Here is a 24,982-nt window from a genome sequence, read left to right on the forward strand (position 1 = left end):
AACAGCAACAACACATAAGTATGGAGATGAATATAGACTCGTGGGGACAGACAGAGAAAAAGAGATGAAAAGAAAGAGAATCATACCCTGATACAAAGCCAAAGATACTACAAAAAAATTACAGACCAATATCCCTTATGAACAGTGATGCAAAACTCTTCAAGAAAATACTAGCAAACCAAATTCAGCAGTGTAGTAGAAGGATTATATGCCATGTCCAAACGGGATTTATTCCTGGAATGCATAGATGGTAAATTGTGTTGCGTATTTTATGAGCATCATATCGGGAGAAAGGAAGAAAACGAAGAGAGAATGTGAATTAAGAGAGACACAGAGGGAAAGACAAAGTGAGACCAAGGAGGAAAGAAGAGACAGAGCGGGAAAACAGGAGAGAAAGACACAGGGATGGAAAGGGAATGTGGGGAGAAAACGAACAGGCACCAAAGAGACAGGGAAAAAGAGAGAGAGATGGAAGTCCCCCGCCCCCGACACCAAAAACAAGGACCCGGAAAAACACCAAAGGCGCATTCATGGCTGATTCATGTCAGTGTATGGTAAAAACCACTACAATATTGTAAAGCAATTAGTCTCCAGTTAAAACAAATAAATAAACCAAAGGCGGAGGGAAAGCTGCTCCTGGGGGAGAGAGGGGCACGTACTACTGGACGAGGATCTTCACCAGGTTAATGTGGCCGCAGGTGGCCGCGGCATGCAGAGGCGTCCACAGCTCGTTGTCCTTGGCGTTCACGTTGGCACCGTGGGAAAGGAGCAACTTGACAATTTCCTCAAAGTTGTCGATGCAGCACTGCAAGGTGGACACAGGCAGGGTCAGCTCCGGGCAGGTCACAATGAGGGCACACCCAGTTCCCGAGAAGGACAACGGACCCAAGCTGCCTGACCTTGAATCCAGCTCCATTACGTGCATGCTGTGTGATCATGGGCAAGCCACGTAACCTTTCTGAGTTAATAATGTACAAGATAAAAATATAAAATAATATGAAGAATAAAGTCAGCTATAAGATGCTTCACAAATGTTGGTGGAATGGGATGAAATTTCGAATGAGGCTTTAAAACCTTTACTTTTTAATTTCGGAAGGCTTTCTTCAAACAAAACTGTAAGGAGAACTCTAAGTTAGATAGCCAATAAATTCAAGCAGGGCGGCTCAGGCTGAAGCTGGGGTGTATGGGGGTGGTGGTGTTGAGAAGGTCCCCCTTCCCATCAGTGGCCTCCCTAGATTATAGTTTGAAACCTCTGACTTAGGAATTTCTGACCCAGAAGCTAGTTCTTGGGGAAGTCCCAAGTAACGAAGCCTCCTCGCAAAAACCCAGCTCCGCCTGAGGGCTCTAGTGGGTCCTGACAGAGTCCCTGCGAGGAGAGAGCCATGTCTGCCCTACCGCTTGACCACATGTAGGTCAGCCCCAATGAGAAGGCAGCTCGCAGAGAGATACTGGGCTCCAAAAGCCACTGGAGCCCCCAAACTCCAGCGAGGGAGAGTGAAAGATTCCAAGGGGACAGAGGGAGCTCAAGCTGGGGCCATGAGCAGAGAGAGGTGAGGACAGAGGAGGCAGAAGACATGGAGCCACTTTGCAGGCTGCAGGAAGGATCTCAAATGACCTCCAGAGAAACCAGCAGGGCACAGGGCAGCGGACCTGTGGCTCAGAACTGCCCATCCTGGGACGGCTCTGCCCTCAGTGCACGGGAGACGCTGCAGTTATACTCAGAGGAGCAGCACAATTCAAACTTGTTTTTTTTTTTTTTAATCCCTCCTCCAGCTGAATGGAGAACAGACTTCGATCACAAGATTCTGGAGGGAGAAGAGGGAGAGTGAGGAACTATGTCAAAATCACCCCATTTAAGAGATGATGGCAGCCTGACCTACAGAAGTGACCGCAGGCCTGGGGAAAGTAACTGGATGCTAGCAGAAAGAGCAGGGGCACCTGTGGGAGCCCAGGGCCTCAGGGAGCTGTGGGGATGGAGCAGCACCACGGCCCCCACCCCCATTCCCTGCAGAACCAGGGGTCAGAGGGACATCCTCGGTGGTCCAATGATTAAGACTCCGAGCACCCAATGCAGGGGACCTGGGTTCATTCCCTGGTCAGGGAACTAGATCCCGCATGCCACGACTAAAAGATCCCACATTCCACAAGTAAGACCTGGTGCACCCAAATACATACTTACAATCATACCAAATACATACATCCATACATATCACACACATACACACCAAATACATACATGCATACACACCAAGCCCATATACACGAACCAAGCACTCATATACATACCAAGCACACATACATACCAAATACATGTGTACATACACACCAAATACATGCATACATACATACACACCCAAATACATACATATATTTTTTTTTAAGAAAAAAAGAATCAGGGGTCAGCCCTGGATATATGGGACATATAGGAAATGAGCAGAGATGGTGCCGGGTTCTCTTTGTGCACCATCTGACCTGGGGTTGGCTGGGTCTGGGGGCATCTCTCCAGACACGAGAGTCAAGGGTGACCCAGGGCACTGCCTCAGGTGGGCGAGAGAAACATGCAGTGGCATGGTACCGCCAGCAGAGGGCGCCAAAAGCACCAGAGTGAGGCAGCCTGGAAAGGCGAGGGTCCCCCGGCGGTTGGTCACTGGCAGATGAGTTTGGGATGGCCTGGTCCATAGGAGGAGGAGGAGCCAGGAGCAGCCCAGACTGTGGGGTGAGGGGACAGGAGGGCCAGAGATCCAACCACGAGGGGCTGCAGAAATAAGACAGGCAGGGCGGTGGACAGGTGGAGTGATTACGCACACAGAATTGCAGTCGTGTGAGAAAGATGCCCAGGGGCTGGGCCAGTCTGCAGCTGGGAAACGACTTGAGCACGGGCTGGGTTGGGACTGGTGCAGTGGGGACTGGTACGTGATGGAGGGGGGCAGCGTCCTCGCCCACATTCCCCAAGGTGGGCCATGGCACCTGGTACCAGATGACGCCTCCCGCCCCCTCACTTCCCACGTTCAATCCATCACCGGCTGTGGATTGCATCTCCTGATTGCTGTCCCCATCTCCACTGCCCTGGCCGAGCTTCATCATCTCTCTCCCTGTTACTCCCCTTTCACACACCCTCAGCCAGAGAGAGCTTCCTTGTTAACCTAGCCATGCTGCCCTCAGTTTACAAAACTCTGAAGGCTCCCTGTTGCCAAGAGCAGAAAATCCATAAGAAGCTCTCGTCACTATGCTCCTTCGTTGTCCTGGAGCAGTAGTGATGATGACGATGACAACAATATCAACAACCCCAGAACAGCAGTAATAGTAACAGGTCACATTGCCAATAATAAGAGTTAACGCTTTTTGAGGAGTTACTAGGGCCATGCACTTTGCTAACTTTTGGCCATGCACTGCCTCAGTGAATCCTCAGAAAAACATTTCCAGGGCTCCGCAGCCATGTAGGGCTAGAAGCTATGGTGCTGGACAGTGTCAATATGCAGAACACGTCATCCTCATAAAGGCCGTATTGGATGGTGCTGTCCTGAACCTCAGTTTCCTGAGCTGTAAAATGGGGATAATAGTATTTCAAAGAGTTCTTGTGATGATCAACCCACGCTTCACAAATGTGAAGCTGTTTTGTTAAGAAGTGAACATATGACAGATTCTCATAATAATGAATGAAAATCATTCAATCGTGTCTGACTCTGTGACCCCACGGACTGCAGCCCACCAGGCTCCTCTGTCCATGGAATTCTCTGGGCAAGAATAATGGAGTGGGCTGCCATTTCCTTCTCCAGGGGATCTTCCCAACCCAGGGATTGAACCTGGGTCTCCCGCGTCACGGGCAGATTCTTTACCATCTGAGCCACCAGGGAAGTCCCTCCATAATAATAATATCTAATATCTATCCAGTGTCAGATGATGCTTATAGGATTTTATGTATATTTATTTAATCTTCACAACAAGCCAGTGACATGGGTACTTGTTATGCCTCTTTTACAGATGAGGAAAATGAGGCACAGAGAGCTTAAGCAACTTGCCCAAGGTCACACAGCTAGACTCTGTGGATGCATGAAGCCCTACAAGACAGGAAGAGAAGCCAAGAGGACACACAGGGAACTCCCAAGCCGATGGCTGAGGATGGGGACTTGCCCCTGGGGCTTATGGGTAGGGCAGTGGCTACCTTTCCTGCCCTCAGAGGGAGATGGAGAGGGTCTCGCCAGCCTAGGCTTCCAGAGTCTGGCCAGGCTGCCTTCAAGTCCATCTGCTCTGACACTTGGGCTGAACAAGAGGTTCAGCCTGTTTACTCATTAACTCAGCAGGCACATATTGAGCACCTACTGTATGCCAACATGGTGGGGGACAAAGTGGATACACCAATGAGAAAGAGACATGATGAGCTCTGCCCTCGGGCAGTGCAGAGTCTTGGGTAACCAGAGACCAACATTAAATGGTCCCGCTAATGGCTGGAAAGCTTCCCTGATAGCTCAGTTGGTAAAGAATCTGCCTGCAGTGCAGGAGACCCCAGTTCGATTCCTGGGTCAAGAAGATCTACTGGAGAAGGGATATGCTACCCACTCCAGTATTCCTGGGCTTCACTTGTGGCTCAGCTGGTAGAGAATCTGCCCACAATGCAGGAGACCTGAGTTTGATCCCTGGGTTGGGAAGATCCCCTGGAGAAGAGAACGGCTATCTACTCCAGTATTCTGGCCTGGAGAATTAAGAGTTGGACACGACTGAAAGACTTTCACTGGCTGGAATGACAGAGGTGCTCAGAGGATATAACAGCACAGCTCTTAGACTTTAGCTGTGCATGCACTGGGTGAGATGCGATGGAGCAGAGCGTGTGTGCAAGGGACCGAAAAGTCAAGTAGCTGAAGGCCTGCCAGTCAGCATGGCCGCCTCGGCAGGGGCACTGGGGTGCTCCTTACCCTTAGTGTTATGCAAAGACACGGGAGTGCTCTGAGTAACAACATCAGCAGATGTTGGGTCTGAGCATCCCTGCGGCCACAATACATAGGATGGATCAGGGCAGGATGCCTGAATGCTGGGGCCCAGGGAAGGAGCTGCTGCAGCGTGAGGTGATGAGAAATGTCAGCCAGAGCAGCCCCTCCCCAGCCAAGCGGGGGTCCGGGCCCATCTCACTGCCCTAAAGAGGCTGTGTGTTATGACAGCACATGGTTCCTGGCCAGAGTCCAAAGCGGTGTGACCTTAGGCAGGTCCCATAACCTCCCTGTCAATCACTGCTGTCACCAGGGTGGACGGATGCCTTGGTGGGTGTGAACAAATGTGGTTCATACACTGTCAAGCTCCGAACAAACTTGCTTTGTGTGTCAGACACTTTGCCAGGCAGCAAGGATGCAGAGGACAAAGGCTCCCTGTCCCCGGAGGCAGTGTGTGTGCCACGCACGTGGGCACGGGGCTCTATGGGCGTGTCTGTAACAGACACACTTGTCTCCCGGGCAGACAAGAGCCTTTCAGAAGTGGCAGCTGCGGCTCCCCTCCCCCTCCTCCCTGAGGGTCCTGGGCAGGAAAAAGCAGGGAGATGGGGCATGTGTCTAGGTGGGGAGCAGAGAGTCAGGGGTCCCAGCGAGTCCTTACCTGGTGCAGGGCAGTGAGTCCATCTTCATTGCACAAATCAGGGCTGACCTTATTCTTCAGGAAGTAGCGCACTGCAACAGAGGGGAAAGAGGTGACTGTCTTGTCACACATTCCATGAGCAGGGGTGCGGCAGACCCAGGTAAGACCCACTGTCCCCCAGGTCCTGGCACCATCAGTCTTATTTAGTCCTTACAAACCTCCTGCCTCTAACCTCCCCCACCCATTCAAACCCTAGTTCGCATCTTGGACCCAAGTGCAAAGGGAAAGATGCGGGGGTCAGCACACACATTCGGGCACAACTTCTGTACATTCAAGTCTACCCACTCAGAGACTTGGACCACAGCACAGGGAGGCATCAGTGAGTTCATTCATTAAGGCAGTACGCACATATTAACCACCTACTGTATGCCATCGTGGGGAAGAGTGGTGAGATACACCAAGGAGCAAGAGACGTGGATTCTGCCTTCGTGCGGCTCAGGGTTTGGGAAACAAAAGACTGACATCCAATGAGCAAATCCAGCAGCCCTGCAAGACCCTTCACAGACCTCCACACTTTAGGTTACCCGTCTCTGGTCAGTCTCCAGCCAGGCCACTCCCACAGGGTGAGGTGTCCCTGAGGCCAGTGGGATGAAGCCCATGGTTTCCCTTCTGGCCCATCTTACCCTTCCCTGTTCACATGGCTCCAGGGCCAAATGTAGAGCCTGCGCAAGCCTTGTCCCCAGATCCAGCTTCCCAAGGGTGGACCACGCAGCAAGAAAGTGCACCTTTAGGCTGAAAGGGCGACCACAGGGTGGCTGTTTGCAGAGCCAACGGAGGAACTTGGCTACACAAGCTGGCTTGTGTGTGTGAGGCCCTCAGATGCTGAGAAAGCCAGGGACAGAGGCCAGGGTGCTACAAGTGCGGGAGCAGGCCGGCCCCGGCCCCTCAGAGCCCCTCCCACGCCCACCTAGTCTGAAAGTGTGAGTCTCTCAGTTGTGTCCGACTTTTTGCAACCCCATGGTCAGAGAAGCCTGGCGGGATACAGTCCATGGACCCTAGGGACCCTGAGAACAGTATGGACTGTAGCCCGCCAGGTTCCTCTGTCCCTGGGATTCTCCAGGCAAGAAGACTGGAGTGGGTAGCCATTCCCTTCTCCGGGGCGGGGGGGCGGGGGGAGGGGTCTTCCCGACCCAGGGATCTGGTCTCCCTTATTTCAGGCAGATACTTTTATCATCTGAGATACCACCTCGTCTGGCTCCCTCAAAACACTAGCCGAAGTGTGCGGCCCCTGATGCCCATGGGGGGCGGTGTCCCCACGCCACCACCCACACGCTGGGGCAGGGCCAGGTTTCCTAGCTGATTTGCCTCTGCTGCGGGGGGACAAACTCGAGTGAACTGCGAAGGGTAGAGGGCAGGCCATCCATTCTGCACGCTGAATATCCGCTGGGCAACCCCACAGGGGGCGGGGGAGGGAGATGAGGTCTCTGGAACCTCAATGGGATGGGGGCTGTCTTCATTAGGCTCAGATCCAGGAACCACAGGCCCAGCGGCACCCTCGGCCTGAGTGTGACCGGTCCCCCCTGTGAGGGGGAGGCTGAGGTTTCCACCCAACTTCCTGGCAAGAGGTGACATCGCCCACAGACTTGCCCGAGACGCTTTCATCACTGCTAGGGGTCGGGGGGACAAGGGGCTTATATATGGTTCACACTCAGGTCCTCTGGAGCTGCTCTGTCCACTAGGGAACCACTGGCCACAGCGAGCTCTTGGGGTTTTTCAAACGTTAACTTGTAAAAATTCAAAATTCACTTCCCTCAGTCATTCTGGCCACATTTTAAGGACTCAACAACTACAAAGCAAAAGCGTTAGTTGCTCAGTCGTGTCCAACTCTTTTGCAACCCCAGGCTCCTCTGTCCGTGGAATTCTGCAGGCAAGAGTACTGGAGGGTTGCCATTTCCTACTCCAGGGGATCTTCCTGACCTAAGGATCGAACCCAGGTCTCCCGCATTGCAGGCAGATTCTTTACCGTCTGAGCCACCAGGGAAGCCCCCAACAACTACAGGTGGCTACCATATTAGAAAGTGCACAAATAGAACATTTCCCGTCTTCACAGAAAGTTCTATTGGACATCGCTGCTTTGGGGGATTACACATGGAAATTAACTGCATCACCAACTGCTCAGACCCTTCTGTGGCTCCCTACGACTCTGGAAACAAGTGCAAAACCCTGACGATGGTGTAGAAGGTCTGCGTGATGTCTGCCCTGTCTGCAGGCCTCCATGTCGCACGTTCCAGCGGGACCATTCATTCACACTGTGGCCTGTGAGAACTCCTCTTTGGGCAGAGGAATTTGCTCAGTTGTACAGTACTCCCAACCTACCCGCCTCTCCAGTCTTTTTCTTAAATTTCAAACACCTTTCACAATGGTCTTTTGTCAGCTACAGAGTCACCAAAACTCCTTTGATCTCTGAGCTTTTGCACTGCCTGTTTCCATTACCTGGACAACTCAGTCATCCATGCCTGCATGCATCCATCCATCTAGCCTCACCCATTCATCCACCCATCTGCCATCCATCACCCACCTGCATCCATGCATCCATCCAGCCATCCACCCACCCATCCGCCCACCCACTGGCAAATATTCATCCACCCATCCACCATCTATCCACCCATCCTCATCCATTCATCCATCCAGTCATCCATCCACCCACAGCCATGCATTCCATCTCTCTCTCTCTCTCTCTCACACACACACACACACACACACCTGTCTCACTCCTCATCCTTTACATCTCAACTAAAACTTCCCAGATGAAGGCACTACCCCAGTCTGCACACCCACAGCATCTACACATCTCGTATACAGCCTTATCACAACCATAATTACATAACTATTTGGGTAATCATGGCAGGCTTTGGGTCTGTCTGCTGTGACCTGGCACTCACTGCTGAGGTCTGGCACACAGGTAATCCTCAACAACCCTTCCAGGACCCTGACTTACTTGGTGGCCTCCTAGCTCAGTCCAAGGACACAGCTTATCCATCTCTCAGCACAGCAGACCACCCTGTAGGGCTGACCCGAATGGCTCACGTCTGGAGTATTCAGTGCAGCCCATGGGGACTTCCTACCAGGATGGACGGTACTGGTCTCAGCCTGTTGAGAACACTATGGCAAAGCCACTGATCACTGTGGCCCAGCCTGTCCACGGGCCATGGGGGTGTCCTGGGCCTGACAGCTTGCCTTTGGAAGAGAAGTGACCATGGTGTCCCTGTGCATCACGGAAGGTTCTGGAAGGTTCTGCTCCCATTAGGCCAGGGTTCAAATCCTTTGGGGGTGGCTGGTGAACTAGGCTTCCGGTCTGGGAGACACTCTTTGAGGCAGAAATTAAGCGTCAGCTGCCAAAAGCAGTCTTTGTGTGCAGTAATTATTGGGGTGTTCTCTGTGTGATGTGGGAACCTAAGACATATAATTACTCCAATGTCGGGCAGTTATTTTCAGCCCAAGAGGTGGGACAAGTCATCTCTGTCTCTAAGGAGCCGTCGACAGTCATGACCCAAGGCCCCCCTCTGTTGGTTCTCTTGTACTTTAGCTGGGAGCCTGGTTCTGGACACAACCCACTGGAGCAAAGACTCCACCATCCAGGACCTAGCCAGGCTTTCCTGCCTCTGGGGTTCAACAATAAAATGATTCTTCTGGACTTCCCTGGTGGTCCAATGGTTAGGAATCTGCCTGCCAATGCAGGGGATGTGGTTTGATTCCCTGGTCCGGGAAAATTCCACTGCCACAGGGCAACTAAGCTCATGTGCCATCACTACTGAGTCCACAACTCTAGAGCCCGTGCTCTGCAATGAGAAGCCACCACAGTGAGAAGCCCGCACACTGCAACTAGACAGAAGCCCCTGCTCAGTGCAACCAGAGAAAGCCCTCTCGCAGCAATGAAGACCCAGTGCAACCAAAAATAAATAAAAAAATTTAATGTTAAAAAATGATTCCTCTATCAACACTGTCTTTTCACTGAGTCCCTCCTATGCACCCGGGTCGATGCAGAACTGCTTTGTTTCATGGGTTCATGTCTAATCATTCCTCCTATGCAGAAAAGGAGACAGAGGCTCAGGGAAGTACAGCTCACCGCCGCAAGAGACAGAGTAGAGGAAATCAGACCCTCTGATTTCTACGCCCAGACTCTTGACCACAAGACTGCTCTTTTCTGCCCCCGGGGCCAGGCATGGCGACCAGCAGTGCTGGACTATTCAGAGCTGGGCTAAAGGCTGGTGTGGGGAGGAGGGGGATGGGAGCGTGGACACAGTGACCTCTGCTCTGTAAGCATCAGAGGCCCCTTGAGTCCCAGGCCAAGCCTCTTCTTGCAGACAGAGGGGCTCAGAGAGCTACAGCCAGGACAGCAGAAATACCGCAGTCCCCAGTGGGCATGGAGAGACATCTCAAGGGACAAGTTAAACACAAAGTCACTTCCTCTCACTCCCTACTTAAAACTCTCTCCTGGCTCCACATTGCTCTTAGACTAGAGTTCAGGGCTTCCCTGGGGGCTCCATGGTAAAGAATCTGTCTGCCAATGCAGGAGACACAGTTTCGATTCCTGGTCCAGGAAGATCCCACATGCCATGGAGCAACTGAACACACGGAGCACAACTGCTGAGCCTGTGCTCCAGAGCCCAGGAACTGCAACTGAGCCCACGCACCTCCACTACTGAAGCCAGTGTGCCCTGGAGCTTGTGCTCCACAACAAGAGAAGCCACAGCCATGAGAAGCAGCCCACACACGAAACTAGACGGTAGGCCCTGCTCACCACAACGCAGCAACAAGGCCCAGCACAGCCTAAATAAATAAAATCATACATAAGAGAATCGCATTCAGAATTCTTCCTTGGCCTTCACTGGGTCAGCACACTACAGCCCATAGGCTGTATCTGGCAGGCAGCCTGCTCCGATAAACGAAAATTTCTTGGAACACATCTGCCCTCATTCATTTGCATATTGCCTGTGACTGCTTTTACCCTACAACACCAGAGTTGATTAGTTACAGCAGAGACGTATGGCCTGGACAACCTAAAATATTTACTTTTAATATCTGGCTTTTTACAGAAAAGATTTGCTGACCCTGGTCTTCATGGTCCTACATGGTGTGGTCCTGCCTACAAGGCTACCATCTTACTATTTTCATCAGGGTCTATGGGAATGGCTTGCTCTGAAGTTATGCAGTGTGCAGCCTGCTCAACTGGACCTAGCCATCCTATATCCCTAGCTCTTGAGGCTCTTCTCTTGCTCTCTGAGCACCTTGCACAATAGAGGTAGCTGGCTTAGGCAGATCTGAGGGGTTGGTGGGGGCTCAGAAAGGACAAAGGCAAGAAGGGCACGTGCTCTTCTCCAGCTGCATGCGCCGACCACTTCTCCTGGTTGCCCACCCTCCCGTCTGCTCCCTGCCTCCACAGCCCCAACAAACACCAGGCTTGCCCATCAGTTTGTCCACATGACCCAAGAATCCCCAGGCATTTACTCAGCTGTGTCTTTAGGCAAGTTATTCCTCTTCTCTGGGCATCAGTGTTCTCATCTGTAAAATGGGGAGGGAGCACAACAGCATCTCCTTTGTGGGGATGCCATGAGGGTTAAGTAAGAACCCCTGAGAGCTACTACTATCATTTATATTAAAAACAACAACAACAACAACCACTGAGCTCCTGCTTGGTTTCTCAAGAGCCCCTAACCTGGTCTTAAAAGACAAGGACCATCTCTCTCCAGGGGGGCTCTGAGCATCTGCTGGTTCAAGGACCACAAGTAAGGCCACAGCCAATGTCCCCACCACCCCCCGCCCCAAATAAGCAAGACCCCACTAAGATGGTAAAGAGGTGGCTCCCACCCTCCCCTCCTGTATTCCTGTGCCTGGCACCAACCCCGTCGCTCCGCCCACACCTCCCTGGCAATCTGGCTGGAATCTGGGCCAAGCAGGGCCATCTGCTCCCCTCTGTCTCCAGCTGTAGCGAGCAAGGCTGAACCGGCCCATCTCGGCAGGAAGCTGGTGGTGGCTGCCTTTGTAGGGAGAAATCACTGCCGACAAGCTTGTGTTTTCTTTGCCACCTGACCCACTCTGCCCCATCGAGCAGACTGCCTGACCTAGGGCCGGTCAGTGACATGCAACCACAGGTGTGGCTCCTGTCTTAGGCGGTGGGGGACAGCAAGGCAAGAGGTATCTGCCCACTGGATGGATGGACCTTGGACCATCTACATCTGCCGGGGGTGCCCTGGGGCTGAGCTGCTGCCGCCTGGCCACATGACTTCCACAATCATGTTCACGGGACACCCACTCACCAGGCCCTCCTCCCTTTCCATCTCGCTTCCTTTCCTGCCCAGCACCCAGCAACGAAGCCTCATCCTCCCACTGCCTCCTAGGCGCTGCGTGATCTAGTTTCTGCCCCTTTCCACCCCCACTTTATCCCACCCGCACCTCCTCCCTGAATCCCTCACCAATTCAGTCACACTGGCTTCTTCCATTTCTTAAAGCAAGACAAAAAGTGAGCTCCTCAAGGCCTTTACACAGAGCTTTCTGCACCTGGAACCCTCTTTCTTCCCTGACTTGAGCCAGCAAACTCCTCTTCATCCTTCCGATTCCAGCTGAAATGTCACCTCCTCCAAGAGGTCTTCTGAGATCACCCCAATCTCAGTCAAGTTGCCTGAGTTATTCTCTCCCATAGTATCCTGGACATTTGCATTTCTGCTTTGCAGTAGTACCTACTGCAACCGATACTTACAGGGTCATTAGTGAGCGTATATTAATTATATAGTTATATGTTTAGTATTTTTAGACTCCATGAGGGCAGGGATCCCCCACTGATTGGTGTCCCCAGTGTCCAGAATGGAGCCTGGCTCAGAGCAGGGGCTCAAGAAATATCCATTGTAGTGAGAACACCTGAAATCTACTGTCTTTGTAAATGTCCAGTACTGAGTACAGTGTCGTTATTCGCTATGGTCATCATGCTGCACACTGGAGCTCTAGATGTAGTCATCCTACATAACGGCAACTGTGTACCATCTGGCCAATATCTCCCAAAAAACGTAACCTGGAGACTAGAGAAGGAAATGGCCATCCACTCCAGCATTCTTGCCGGGAGAACTCCACAGACAGAGGAGCCTGGCAGGCTGCAGTCCTTGGGCTTGCAAGAGTTGGACATGACTTGGCGACTCAAGAGAGCGAGAGATTGAGGAGATGGATGTGTTACTTAGCTTAGCTGTACTAACCATTTTTTTCCTCTATATATAAAGTTAGATAGATGAACGTCATGTTGTACACCATAAATATGTACAATTTTCATTAAAATCTTAAGCAATCTATCGTGTGAGGAGCAAAGGTAGGAAGGAATGAGAGGAGAGTGGACGGCTCTGGGGGTCCACGGAGCTCCTTGTTACAGCTCCTCATTCCAGGGGCCATGGGACTGTGGGGCATGGTCTCCCGCTGGGGACATGCGCATAGTCCCGCAGACACAACACAAAGAGTGGGACTCAAGGACTGAAAAGCAACAAGCATGGATTTTGCACAGACATGCAACAGCAGATACCTCTCCTTGAGCCTCCGGTGGCGGTGCCGCCAGACCTGGCAGTTGACCAGCAGCCCACTCCCAGCCCAGGTACCAGACACCCTTCATGACCCTTCTGCCCCGATCTCAGTCCTCACTTAGTCTACCCTACACATTTGGTGTTCTTTCTATAATTCAGCATTGACTGTGTTACAGGCATTATCTTAGGTGCTTTATGTCTATCAAATTTCTTAGTCCTCCATTTACATCTATCAACTCCATAAATCCACTTATGATGACCAATGACCTGCTATTATTAATTAACTGCCTGCCATTATCACCCCAGTTTAGAGGTGGGAAAACCGAGGCTCGGGCTTGAGCTCTGAAAATGACTTGCGCAAGGGCACGTGTCTAGGAATGGCAGAGCTGGGATTTTAACTCCCAGGTTCTGACTGTCTCCAAAGGCTGCTTAACCATTTTGCTAAAATCATGCCAAACAAGGACCTGGGGAAGGGAAGGTGGGCAGCCAAGAGATGTGTCAGATGGATGCAGATATGGGCATGAAGAGAGCCACAGAGCTGACAGAAAGCTAGAGGAAAGGTCAAGATTGTTACCAGCAGTTCAGCATTCAGTACATGATAATAAAGAGGATGATCACTAACGGTCATCCCCGAACCTTCTCTTTAGAGCAGTTTGCAGGTGAGGACTGTGGGGCAGGAGGTTAACACTTAGCCCGAGGTCCCATGGCAGAGGATTGGGGACTTCGGGGCGGACCCTGAGCACCACCACTTCCTCTGTTGGTCTTCCTCCTGCATCTCCATTCCTGGCAGACTCTACCCCTCCCTTGATGCATTCTCCACCCTACCCCTCCCTTGATGCGCCCCACCTCAAGCATCCTCAGGGCCTGCCTCCAGCTGCTGCACCCCACCCACTAGGCTGCACCACCTCCATGGAAAATCATGCCCCCACTGGTCACACTTCCTTTCCTTCCTCACGTCCCAGGTCTGCTTTGCTCAGTCTCATGGGATCCAGCACCTGCAGTCTGGTCAAACCAGATCCTTGGACCCCCTTCCCCCTTCTGCAGCAGCCCCCCCAGGGTGCTGGCAGGGCTGCAGGGGGCCCAGCGTGCTGCTCTGACCCTGCCTGAAGGGCCAGCACTCTCAGGAAGCAGTCTCTTTCCTCTCCTCCCAAGTCAAGGTTGTCCTGGGTCCTCAGTGCACTGTGCTTCCCCAGTCGTTCCACTGAGCGACTTCAACCTTTCCGCCCACCACTGCTCCTCTTCAGAGCAGAAAGAGCCAGAAATAGCTGCTTCCAGGGGAGCCCAGCCACCTTGGGCCGGGGGTTGAGTCAAGTCTAATGGTGGCTTCTGCAGGGGCTGGTGCCTCCCATCCCAGCGGCAGGAAGTTCACCCCAGGATCCTGGGCCATGACTCAGCCAAGGTGAAGGATGGGCAAGGAAGACCTGGGTTTCCCTCAAAGTCACAGTCCCAGGCCCAGGCCCCAGGAGCCAGCCCTTGTTCTTCCCCGGGAAGCCCCCCTCCAGGGCCCATGTGAGTAGAGGAAGAGGCCGGACAGTAACCAGTGTTGGTGAGGATGTGAGGACGTGGAACCCTCGTACACTGCTGGCAGGAATGTAAAACGGGGCATTGCTGTGGGAAAACTGGCAGTTTCTCCAAATATAAATATAGGTTTACCATATAACCCAGCAATTCCACTCTTAGCTGCAGACGCAAGAGGAATGAACATATATGTCCACACAAAAACTAGTATCTCGATGTTTATTTACATTATTCACAATAGCCCCAAAGTGGAAACAAGCCAAATGTTCATCAGTGGAGAAATGGATAAATAAAATGTGGTATAGTCATACCATGGAATATTATGTAGCCACAAAGAGGAATGAAGTGCTGACATGGGCTACACCATGGATGTTTCTTGAAAATATCATACTAAGTGAAAGAGGCCAGTAAAGAAAGATCACATATTGTGTGATTCTATTTATAGCAAGTGTCCAGAATAGGTAAGCCCATAAAGATAGAAAGTAGATTAGTGGTTGTTAGGCGCTAAAGGGAGCAGGGAATGAGGAATGACTGCTTATGAGTACAGGGTGTCCTTTTGATGAAAGTTCTCTGGAACTATTAATAGATAGTGGTAATTGTTATACAACCTTGAATGTTATACAACTTTGAATGTGAATGCAATAAAGACCACAAACTGCACACTTTAAAGAGGGAATTTTGTAGTATGTGAATGCTACCTCGATTTTCTTTTCTTTTTGTTTTTTTGTCTGTGCTGGGTCTTCAGTGCAACGCTTGAGCTGAGTTGCCTTGTGGCATGTAAGATCTTAGTCCTCCCACCAGGAATCAAATCTCCATGCCCTGCATTGCAAGGTGGATTCTTAAACACTGAACCACCAGGGAAGTCTTAATATCTCCATTTTAAAAGGAGAGCAAAGGGGTCTACGCTGGCCTGGAGCATCACGCTATAAACTCTTTTCCCTACCAGCCTAGGAGTTCTGAGAGGTCAGTACAGCATCTGTCCAGTTTGCTGCTGTACCCACGTGCTGAGGACAGCACACAATAGGTATTCAATCCTTACTTAATGAAAAGGGGAGGAAGGAAGAGGCCACTGGCCACTTGAACCCTAAGTGATCTGGTTTCTGACCACCTTTCTTGGCATCATCCATCCCTGCCACGATAGACTGTTTCAGGACCACCAAGGCACCATTCTGTCCCTCTCTTGCATCTGCAGGCTTTCTCATACGCTATTCCCACTTTCTCTGCCTTCACTTTACCTGGTTAATTCTTACTTTATTATTATTTATTTATTTGGCTGCACCACATGGGATCTTTGATCTTCATAGCGGTGTGTGGGATCATTATAGTTGCATGCAAACTTTTAGTTGTGGCATGTGGAGGGGCACGGATCCATGACCAGGGATCGAATCTGGGTCCCCTGCATTGGGAGCACAGAGTCGTAGCCACTGGACCACCAGAGTTAAACCCTAACCAGGCGTCCGTGTAAATGTTTCAACTTACACGTTGCTTCCTCCATGAAGTCACCCCAGGCTGGGCCAGATACCCTTCTCAGGTGTTTTCTCAGGTCCCTCTACAAGAACCCTTAACACCATAACGTAGCTGTATATGAATCTGCCTGTGTCTTTTCTAGACTATCAACTCTGGAGGAATGGAGAAGTACGAACCACAAAATTTCTAGCCACCGTGACATAGGTTCCTGGTCAATATGTGATGGTTACAGGAGTCAGAGGAGCCTGCCTGGCATCTAACCAAGCCGCAGAACTGGCCAGAGCATCTCTCTTGGGTTATTTCATGCTTTGTTCTCCAATCAATGCTCCCAGGCTGGCCCAGAGACCTTTCTGTCTCAAAATCTTCATCCCTTGGCCTAAACAAAGAAGACAGTTTCTCTCTTAGCATCTATGATACCCAAGTGATCATGAGGACAAGAGCACCACGGATGCACTGACATGAAGCTCTAATTTTCTCCCTTCTAGAACCCCATGCCCAGGGCACATGGCTGAGCCGGGCAACTGTTGACAGAGACTCATGTCAACTATCCAGATGCCTCTGGAAATATGTAATTTCTATCTAGCATTAGGAGGGTGCCAGGAAAATTATTTCAGACCCTTCAGACTATAAGCTCCTTGTGGGAAAATCTTGCCTGACTTTTTATGTGGGATATCTAGCACCTAGAGTAAAAGCTCAGTAAATATTCATAGAGAGAATGAACAAATAAAAGTTCTGATCTTCTTATAAAGAAAATAAAACTAAAGTGACCAGGGAAATTTAACAAAATAAGAACAAGATCTATGTGAGGAAAACTACAAAACTCAATGAAATCAAAGAAAAATTCAATAAAAGGAGAGATATTCTATTTTCATGGATAAGAAGACTTCATATTATCAACAAGTCCGTTCATCCCAGTTTGAGCTATAGAATCAATACAATCCCAATCAAAAACAAAGCAAATCACTTTATGAACATTGACAAACTGATTCTAATGTTTATATGGAGAGGCCAAAGACCCAGAATAGTAAACACAATACCAAGAGGGAAGGGACATATGTATACCTATGGCTGATTCATGTTAATGTATGACAGAAACCAACATAATATTGTAAAGCAATTATCCTCCAATTAAAAATAAATAAATTTTTAAAAAACTTAAAAAAAGATATTTAAGGAGTGAAATAAAGTTGGAGGACTGATACTAACGGACTTCAAGACTTAGTATAAAGCTATAGTAATCAAAGCAGTATGGTATTGGTGAAATAATAAACAAACAGATCAATGGGACAGTATATAAAGCTCAGAAATAGACCCTCATACATATAAACAACTCTTATCTGTTGCTGGTGGGAATGCAAAATAATATAGCTACTTTCAGTGGTTTCTTATAAAACCAAACATACTCTTACCACACAACCCAACAATCTCACTCCTTGGTATCTACCCAAAGGAGTTGAAAACTATGTCCACACAGAAACCTGCATACAGACACTTATAGAAGCTTTATTCATCATCACCGAAACTGGGAAGTAACCAAGATGTCCCTCCGTAAACTGTGAGACACGCAGACAATGGAATATTACGCAATGCTAAAAAGAAATAAACTATCAAGTTTAAATGCATATTACTAAGTGAAAGCAAAAGGCTACATACTATATGATTCTAACTATATGATATTCTGGGGAAAAAAAAAAACATTGGAGATAGTAAGATGATCAGTTGTTAGTTACCAGGAGTTGGGGAGGGGGAAGGCTTGAAGAGGCAGAGCACAGAGGATTTGTTGGGGGGGCACGGAAAATACTCTGAATGATACCTTAAGGATGGATACGTGTCATTATATACATTTGTCCAAACCCATAGAAGGTACAACACAAGACAGAACCCTAATGGAAACTATGGTCTTTGGATGAGTATGACATTATCAGTGTAAGTTCCTCAACGGTAACACATGTGCCACTGTGGTGGCTGCTGTTGATAATAACATGTGGGGCTGGAGGTGGTGGGGGGCGTGTATGAAAAATCTCTGTACCTTCCCTCCATTTTGCTGTGAAACTACAACTGTTCGAAAAGAATAAAGACGACGTGAATAAGCAAACAAATAAAAAGAAACCAGGGAAGCCGATGTACAAAATAAGCTACAGCTAATCCTTTGGAAAAATGCATAGTCTTTCTGAAGTGTGGGGGCGGGAGAGGAATCACTTCATTATGCAGGAGCAGATATTTATGTACTAGATTTCCTCCAAGGGAGGGAGAGCTAACTCATCCGCTGTGGAGAGGACGTGGGTCTGCAAGGTCTCTCCACCAAAGCTGCAGAGACCTTGCCTGTGTACGCATTCCTCTCTCTCTCTCCCCCGGGTCAGCTCCCTCTGTTATAGGCATCTTACCACGCCCCTCCCCACCCAAACACCTGCCGTACTTGATCTCAGGGACTCAAGGCAAGGACACTGCTGGTCCAGAAGCACGACTCTGAACATTCCCATTGTATTCATGAACACATCAGACTTCAGCTGTACTAGGTCCCCGTTCTTCACTAATTTTGCTTCCAGAATTCTCGAAGCACCTCCCTCTGCAGACCCAAGAACCTGATCTCCCTTCTGCCCCGAAGAGCCCGGCCACCCGGGAACTCTCCAAGGTACTCGCTTTGCTCCCAATTCCGCTCTCTCCCCAGACGCCCTGCGCCGCTGCCACTTCTTGAATACCTGTTGATCCCCCGACTCCGTCTCTCTCTAATCACTTCTCTTTCCTCATTTTTTTTAAAATGGCCCAATTATTTCATATCTCCAGGCAAGCAATAGATAAAAATATTTCCAGTCCTCCAGGTGGGAGCTGCATACACATAAACACTAAAATGGCTTCACAGCCATCATAATACAAGCATTTATTGGACATTTTTCACGTGTGAGGCACTATGCAGAGTCATTAAATGTCTCATCCCAGTTCATTTCCACCACAACCCAATAACTTAGGTGCTATTAGCAGCTGATTCAAAACAAAACCGATTTGCCCAAGCTCACCTAGCTAATTAAGTGCACGTATATGCTAAGTCGCTTCAGCCATGTCGGACTCTTTGCTACCGTAGGGACTGTAGTCCACCAGGCTCCTCTGTCCACGGGATTCTCCAGGCAAGAATACTGGAGTGGGTTGCCATTTCCTCCTCCAGGGCATCTTCCTGATTCAGGGATCGAACCTGAATTTCCTGTAGCTGCTGCACTGCCGGCAGATTCTTTACCACTGAGCCACCAGGGAACCCAATTCCGGTCTGGGCAACTCCAGGTACAACTGGTGGTTCTGGCATAACTAGTGATAAAAGATCCTCACCCAAATATAACCAAAACCAAAATCCAAGCCTGTCAATATTTAGGTAGAGAAAACAAATTGCCTATGAAGGGGGAAATTCCTCCAGCTCTCACCTGTCCACTTTGAACCTTCCAGCTGGTTTCCTCTGCTGTCCATACCACCCGCTACGCCTGTCTGCCCAGCTCCTACATTTTCTCTTAAAGATGCTGGGTCTTACTTTCTTCCCTCAACACAGAGTTACACAAGACAGGAACAAATCCCAGTCTGGGCTTCCTTCTGCCTGTCTGGCCAAGGAAATTATACAAGAGTTTTGAACATGTTAAAGGTAACCACCAGAGAAATTAACATCAGGATTTATATATTCCAGATCAATGGAAAAGATAAATGCAAAAAAAAAAAACATGGTATTCATGAAAGTCACAAAATGAAAGAAATAACATAGGAACATAAATGCCACAAAGCCTGAAATAAGATGACCAAACTGTAAACATCTTACAACAATAAACAAAATCATGTATTCTCCCAATAAAGCCATGAAGATTTCATTGCCAAAAAGAAAAACGTTTGATTACGTGCTGCTAACCAGAGATACAGCTCAACGAAATAACAGTCTGAAAATAAAGGGATGCTCAAATATAAAACCAGCAAACGCAAACACAAGGAAAGCGGGGGTGGAGACACCACTGGGATGCGGAATACAATTCAGGGCAAGAAGAGGAGGCAATGAACTTCAGGGTGATTTTTTTTTAAATACTTCAAAAGGAAATCATAAACAGAAAACAGATCAGTGGTTGTCTGGGGCTAGCAGTGACGGGGGGAAAGGGAAGTTGTTATCAGTTAGGAAACCTTTTGAAATCATAGTCTGTAAAGCGAAATTCAGTGCAATACAAATTGTCAGTAAAGAAGTCAAAACCACAATTTTTGCTAGGAATCTTCAGCACACCCTAAGAAACGATCAGGTAGGGGGTGAGAGGCAAAGACGTATTGACAAAGATGTTTACAAAAGCCTTGTTTATATACACTGTTTAAAATTGAGAAATATTGGAAGCAACCCAAATGTCTAAACAATTTGAGACAGCTTAGATAAAATACGGAACATCCATATAATGGAATATTCCACAGCTGGTATCTTAGAGGAATTTTTAATGACGTAGGAAAACGCTTGATATATAACACAGAATGGAAAAACAAAAAACCAAAACTATACATTCAGTGCAATCTCAACTGGAAAGGAAAAACTGCATTGTGTCCACAAGGAAAAACACATCTCATTGGAAATAAAAATTGAGATTTTAACTGTGGCTATCAGTGACTTATTTTATGGTTGCCAGAATTTTCCAAACATTTAAAACTATGTATAGATTACCTTTATAATCAGGATTTTCTGTTTTCACTATAAAACAAAATCCATACACAGAATGGTAGCCAAATGGTAAGAAATATATTCCTGCTAAGAGTCTCTAGGGCAGAAATGAGGTCTCAAGCTGGTTGACCCCATGAAGGAAATGCTGAAGCCAGGATTCTTATGTTGGGTAGGAAGTTAAATAGCAAACAACAATAATAATAACCCCTTTGTTGGTATCGCAAAGTAGGCAAACTATGGTCCAATGGCCAAATCTTGCTACTATGAATTGCTTGTATGTGCAGCCATGAAATTAAAAGACGCTTACTCCTTGGAAGAAAAGTTATGACCAACTTAGACAGCATATTCAAAAGCAGAGACATTACTTTGCCAACAAAGGTCTGTCTAGTCAAGGCTATGGTTTTTCCTATGGCCATGTATGGATGTGAGAGTTGCTCTGTGAAGAAAGCTGAGCACCAAAGAATTGATGCTTTTGAACTGTGGTATTGGAGAAGACTCTTGACCATTCTGAAGGAGATCAGCCCTGGGATTTCTTTGGAAGGAACGATGCTAAAGCTGAAACTACGGTACTTTGACCACCTGATGTGAAGAGCTGACTCATTGGAAAAGACTCTGATGCTGGGAGGGATTGGGGGCAGGAGGAGAAGGGGATGACAGAGGATGAGATGGCTGGATGGCATCACTGACTCAATGGACGTGAATCTGAGTGAACTCCTGGAGTTTGTGATGGACAAGGAGGCCTGGCGTGCTGCAATTCATGGGGTCGCAAAGAGTGAGTAACTGAACTGAACTGAACTGAAGAATGCTTTCTGTACTTTTTTAATAGTGGGGGGGAAATCAAAGAGGAATAATATTTTGTGACATGAAAATTACATAACAGTCAAATATCAGTGTCCATGAGTGAAATGCAATTGAAAGACACACTCTGTATATTGGTATATTGTCTGCGGCTGCTTTCTCTGTAGTAACAGACTGTACCACCCACAGAACCTACAATATTTCTTATCTGGCCCTTTGCAGAAAAAAAGTTTGCTGATCTCTGGCGCCGCGCTTTTCCGCTAACAAAGCATGTTGAAAACCACAGCTGTTTAATTCTCATGATAAAAGTCTCAGGTAGAAGAGGAAGAAATCAATGAATGTCCAAGGTGGACCAGGAGGTCCAAGGTCGTGGCCAGGAGGGGCATGAGCAGATTAGGCTCAGTGTCTTCACCTGCCAAGGAATGAAGGGGGCACCAGCCCCCAAGAGCCAGCTGTTCACTCACCTTGTTTCCCACCATCTCACCACCCCCAGCCCCAAAAGCATTTCCTGTCAAGAGCGTGACCTTCTGAAACCTGCATGGTGGAGGCTGCAGCTGCAAAAAAGATGGTATTTTTATCCAGACCCTGTTTCCTGTGTGCCGGCTGAGGGGGTTCATTTGCTGGTATTCGGTATTGTCACTTTTGATACAGACTGTCTCCCTTGTCTCATCAGAACAGAGATGCCTGAGTCCTAATAAGGATGCTGCCCGCCATCAGGCAGGCCCACCTGCCCTGGGGCTGCCCGGTCCCTAGGACTCTCCCCTCCTGCCGCACTGCCTCCTGTGATGTCGAGATCCCCACCTTCTGCCCTCTCAGATGCAGAAACCAGGGTGGTTGGATGGGCCAGGGGTGGGGGGTGGGGGCAACAGGAGCATTTCTGCTGCAGGAAATGGAAAAATCCACTCTCTTATCCATAGGAGCTGCCTGGGCCAGGAGGGGAGCGAGTCTGCAGGTTTTCCAGAGCTTCTAGAATCTACTGCTTTTAGCAAGGCCTGGCTGGGGAAGGACCAGCACAGCTGCTGGAGGCAGTTAAGTATAAGACTTGGGAGTCGTTTGCTGGGAATGTGCTCAGGACTTGGGGATCATTTGCTGATGTTCCCAGCAACAGACAAACAGGCACTGGCTTCACCCCTCTGGACCCCAGGAATCAGCCAGGTGTGGAGAGAAGCTGCATCAGTTTTTAACAAGTCAGTGATTGACAGGAGTTTATACTCATCGCATGCCTAGCACTGTGCAGGAGTTAGCTCACTGAAGCCCTACATTGGCCTGGGCAGGAAGGTGACAGCCTCTCTGATAGATGCTATTAATATTGTACAACTGAGGCACAATGAGTGTCATTAACTTGCCGCAAGCCGCTCATCTGATAAGACACTCCAGTAGCCCCACACTTGAGCTCTGGGCTTGCTGCACCATGTTGGTTTCATGTCTCAGAGCTAGATCTGATCCCAGGTCCCAAGAGCTGGGAGTTCTGCAGCCCAGAGCATTATTCTTGTTTCCTGTTCTGCCACCACACCCAGAACCAGGCTCTGAGCCAGACGGATAAAAGGGCTGTCCTTTGCTACCTTCACTCCCACCCTGGACAGAGGCCACGAAAATGTACCACTGAGGGGCAGGAAATCTACCTAAGCATTGCCCCTGCCATGAAAACACAGGTGGAGCAGCTAAGAATCCAGACCCTGTTTCCCTGTGATCTGACCTCAGGGATGTCACCGCCTCTGTCTGAGCCTCAGTTTTCCTCATCTGTAAAAGAGGAGTTATAACCTCATGAGGCTATCTGAGAGAGAGATTATGGAGTAGATGTGTGTGTGTGTGTTAGTTGCTCAGTTGTGTCCTGACTTTGCGACCCCATGGACTATAGCCCACCAGGCTGCTCTGTCCATGGAATTCTCCAGGCAAGAATATTGGAGTGGGTTGCCATTCCCTTCTCCAGGGGAATCTTCCTGACCCAGGGATCTCACCCAGGGATCGAACCCGGGTCTCCTTCTTTGCAGGCAGATTCTTCCCTGGAGGTCTAAGCCACCAGGGAAGCTCCAGAGTAGATTATTACTGGCATTATAATAACAGGAGGAGGAGTATTTAGCTAGTTGGCTCTGCCCCTTCTCAACCATCATCCCACAGGAATGTGGAGCCCAGTCTTCAAGCCACCAAATGGTGGCTCCAGGTGGTGGGCACCTGTGGAGGTCTTGTGGGCTGACACGAGGTGGAGCCAAAGGGCATCGTGGCTGCGGCATCCAGTCCCCAGGACACATGGCTTCCTCCTAAGGTTCCCACGCTTGTGCAGGCGCCTCACACACTGAAAAGGACCGACTGCCATGTGTCATCATGGAGGGCATGTGCCCTGCGAGGCTGGGTCACAGCAGACACCGCAGGCTCCATCTTGCTCCCTGGGCCACTCACTCTGGAGGAGCTGCCATGCTGTGAGGACAACTTAGCCTTGGAAAGACCTCATCAGGAGATGCTGAGGCCTCCTGCCAAGAGCCATGTTGGAGCCATCGTGGAATCAGAGTCTCGAGCCCCAGTCAAGCCCTCAGATGATGGACATCTGGGTGCCGTGCTGACTATACCCTCATGAGAGGCCCTGAGCAGGAACCATGGAGCCACCAGCCCAGGCCTCCAAGGTGCCCTAGACTCTGTGCCCTCTCCCCTCCCCATCAGTCAAATTTCTGTTAACCAGGGAAATTCTTCAGTAAACCCTACAGCTGACTAAGAGTTTCTATTTCCGACCACAGGGCTGAAAACATGTCAGACGTCACCTGGGTCTCTGTCTTGTTCTGGAGGCACAACCGCATCTTCCCTGTTGTGTGAGGCTGGGAACAGGTGTTGAGGCACCTTCCTGGGCTGAGGGTACCCACGACCTGGCTGGAGAGACTGGGGAGTGGAGACAGCGGCCGCACAGTTTTCTGAATCACAGACCTGAATGTGCTTCTCTCCCGCTCAAAAAAAAAAAAAACCTCTCACGGCTGCCCATGGCCTCCACACTGTCAGGAGCCAGCCCAGGGATTCTCACTGTGTGGTCCCAGTCGTGGCAGCAGCACCTGGGAATCTGCGAGAAGCGCAAATCCTTTGGCTCTACCTCAGAAAAACTGAATCCGGAGTTCTGGGGGAAGCCGGGGTGCTCGGCGGTTTCACACGTGCCTCCAGTCACCCTGATGCTCCATCTCCTGTCTCCCCATCCCTTCCCGTGACTCCCATGCTCCGGAAACACCCAGTGTCTCTTCCTCCCGGCTCCACCCCAGCGCCGCGAATATTCCCTGGCTACCAACTCCGTGCCAGGTGTGAGCACAGAGCAGGGAACAAGGCAGACATCAGCCCTGCTCTCCTCAAGCCTCCAACCTGCCCTGCCCTCAGTCTGGAATATTCTTCCCTTCCTCCCACCAGCCAGATCCTCACCCGGCCCTCACGCCAGTGCGGGAGAGGCTCA

At 49.6% G+C, this 24,982-nt stretch overlaps 1 protein-coding gene across 1 annotated transcript in view; it reads right to left on the minus strand.

Moving 5' to 3' along the window:
* PPP1R16B (protein phosphatase 1 regulatory subunit 16B) overlaps positions 1 to 24,982 on the minus strand; it is a 109,922-nt gene that overhangs the window by 17,738 nt on the left and 67,202 nt on the right. Inside the window, exons 3-4 of the mRNA XM_040248330.1 lie at positions 5,581 to 5,651; positions 660 to 805 (exon numbers count right to left, since the gene is read on the minus strand). Coding sequence (XP_040104264.1) covers positions 660 to 805; positions 5,581 to 5,651 — 217 coding nt within the window. The remainder of the gene's footprint in view (positions 1 to 659; positions 806 to 5,580; positions 5,652 to 24,982) is intronic.

The sequence above is a fragment of the Oryx dammah genome, unplaced genomic scaffold (assembly GCF_014754425.2).
Source record: "Oryx dammah isolate SB20612 unplaced genomic scaffold, SCBI_Odam_1.1 HiC_scaffold_10, whole genome shotgun sequence".
Taxonomy (NCBI): domain Eukaryota; kingdom Metazoa; phylum Chordata; class Mammalia; order Artiodactyla; family Bovidae; genus Oryx; species Oryx dammah.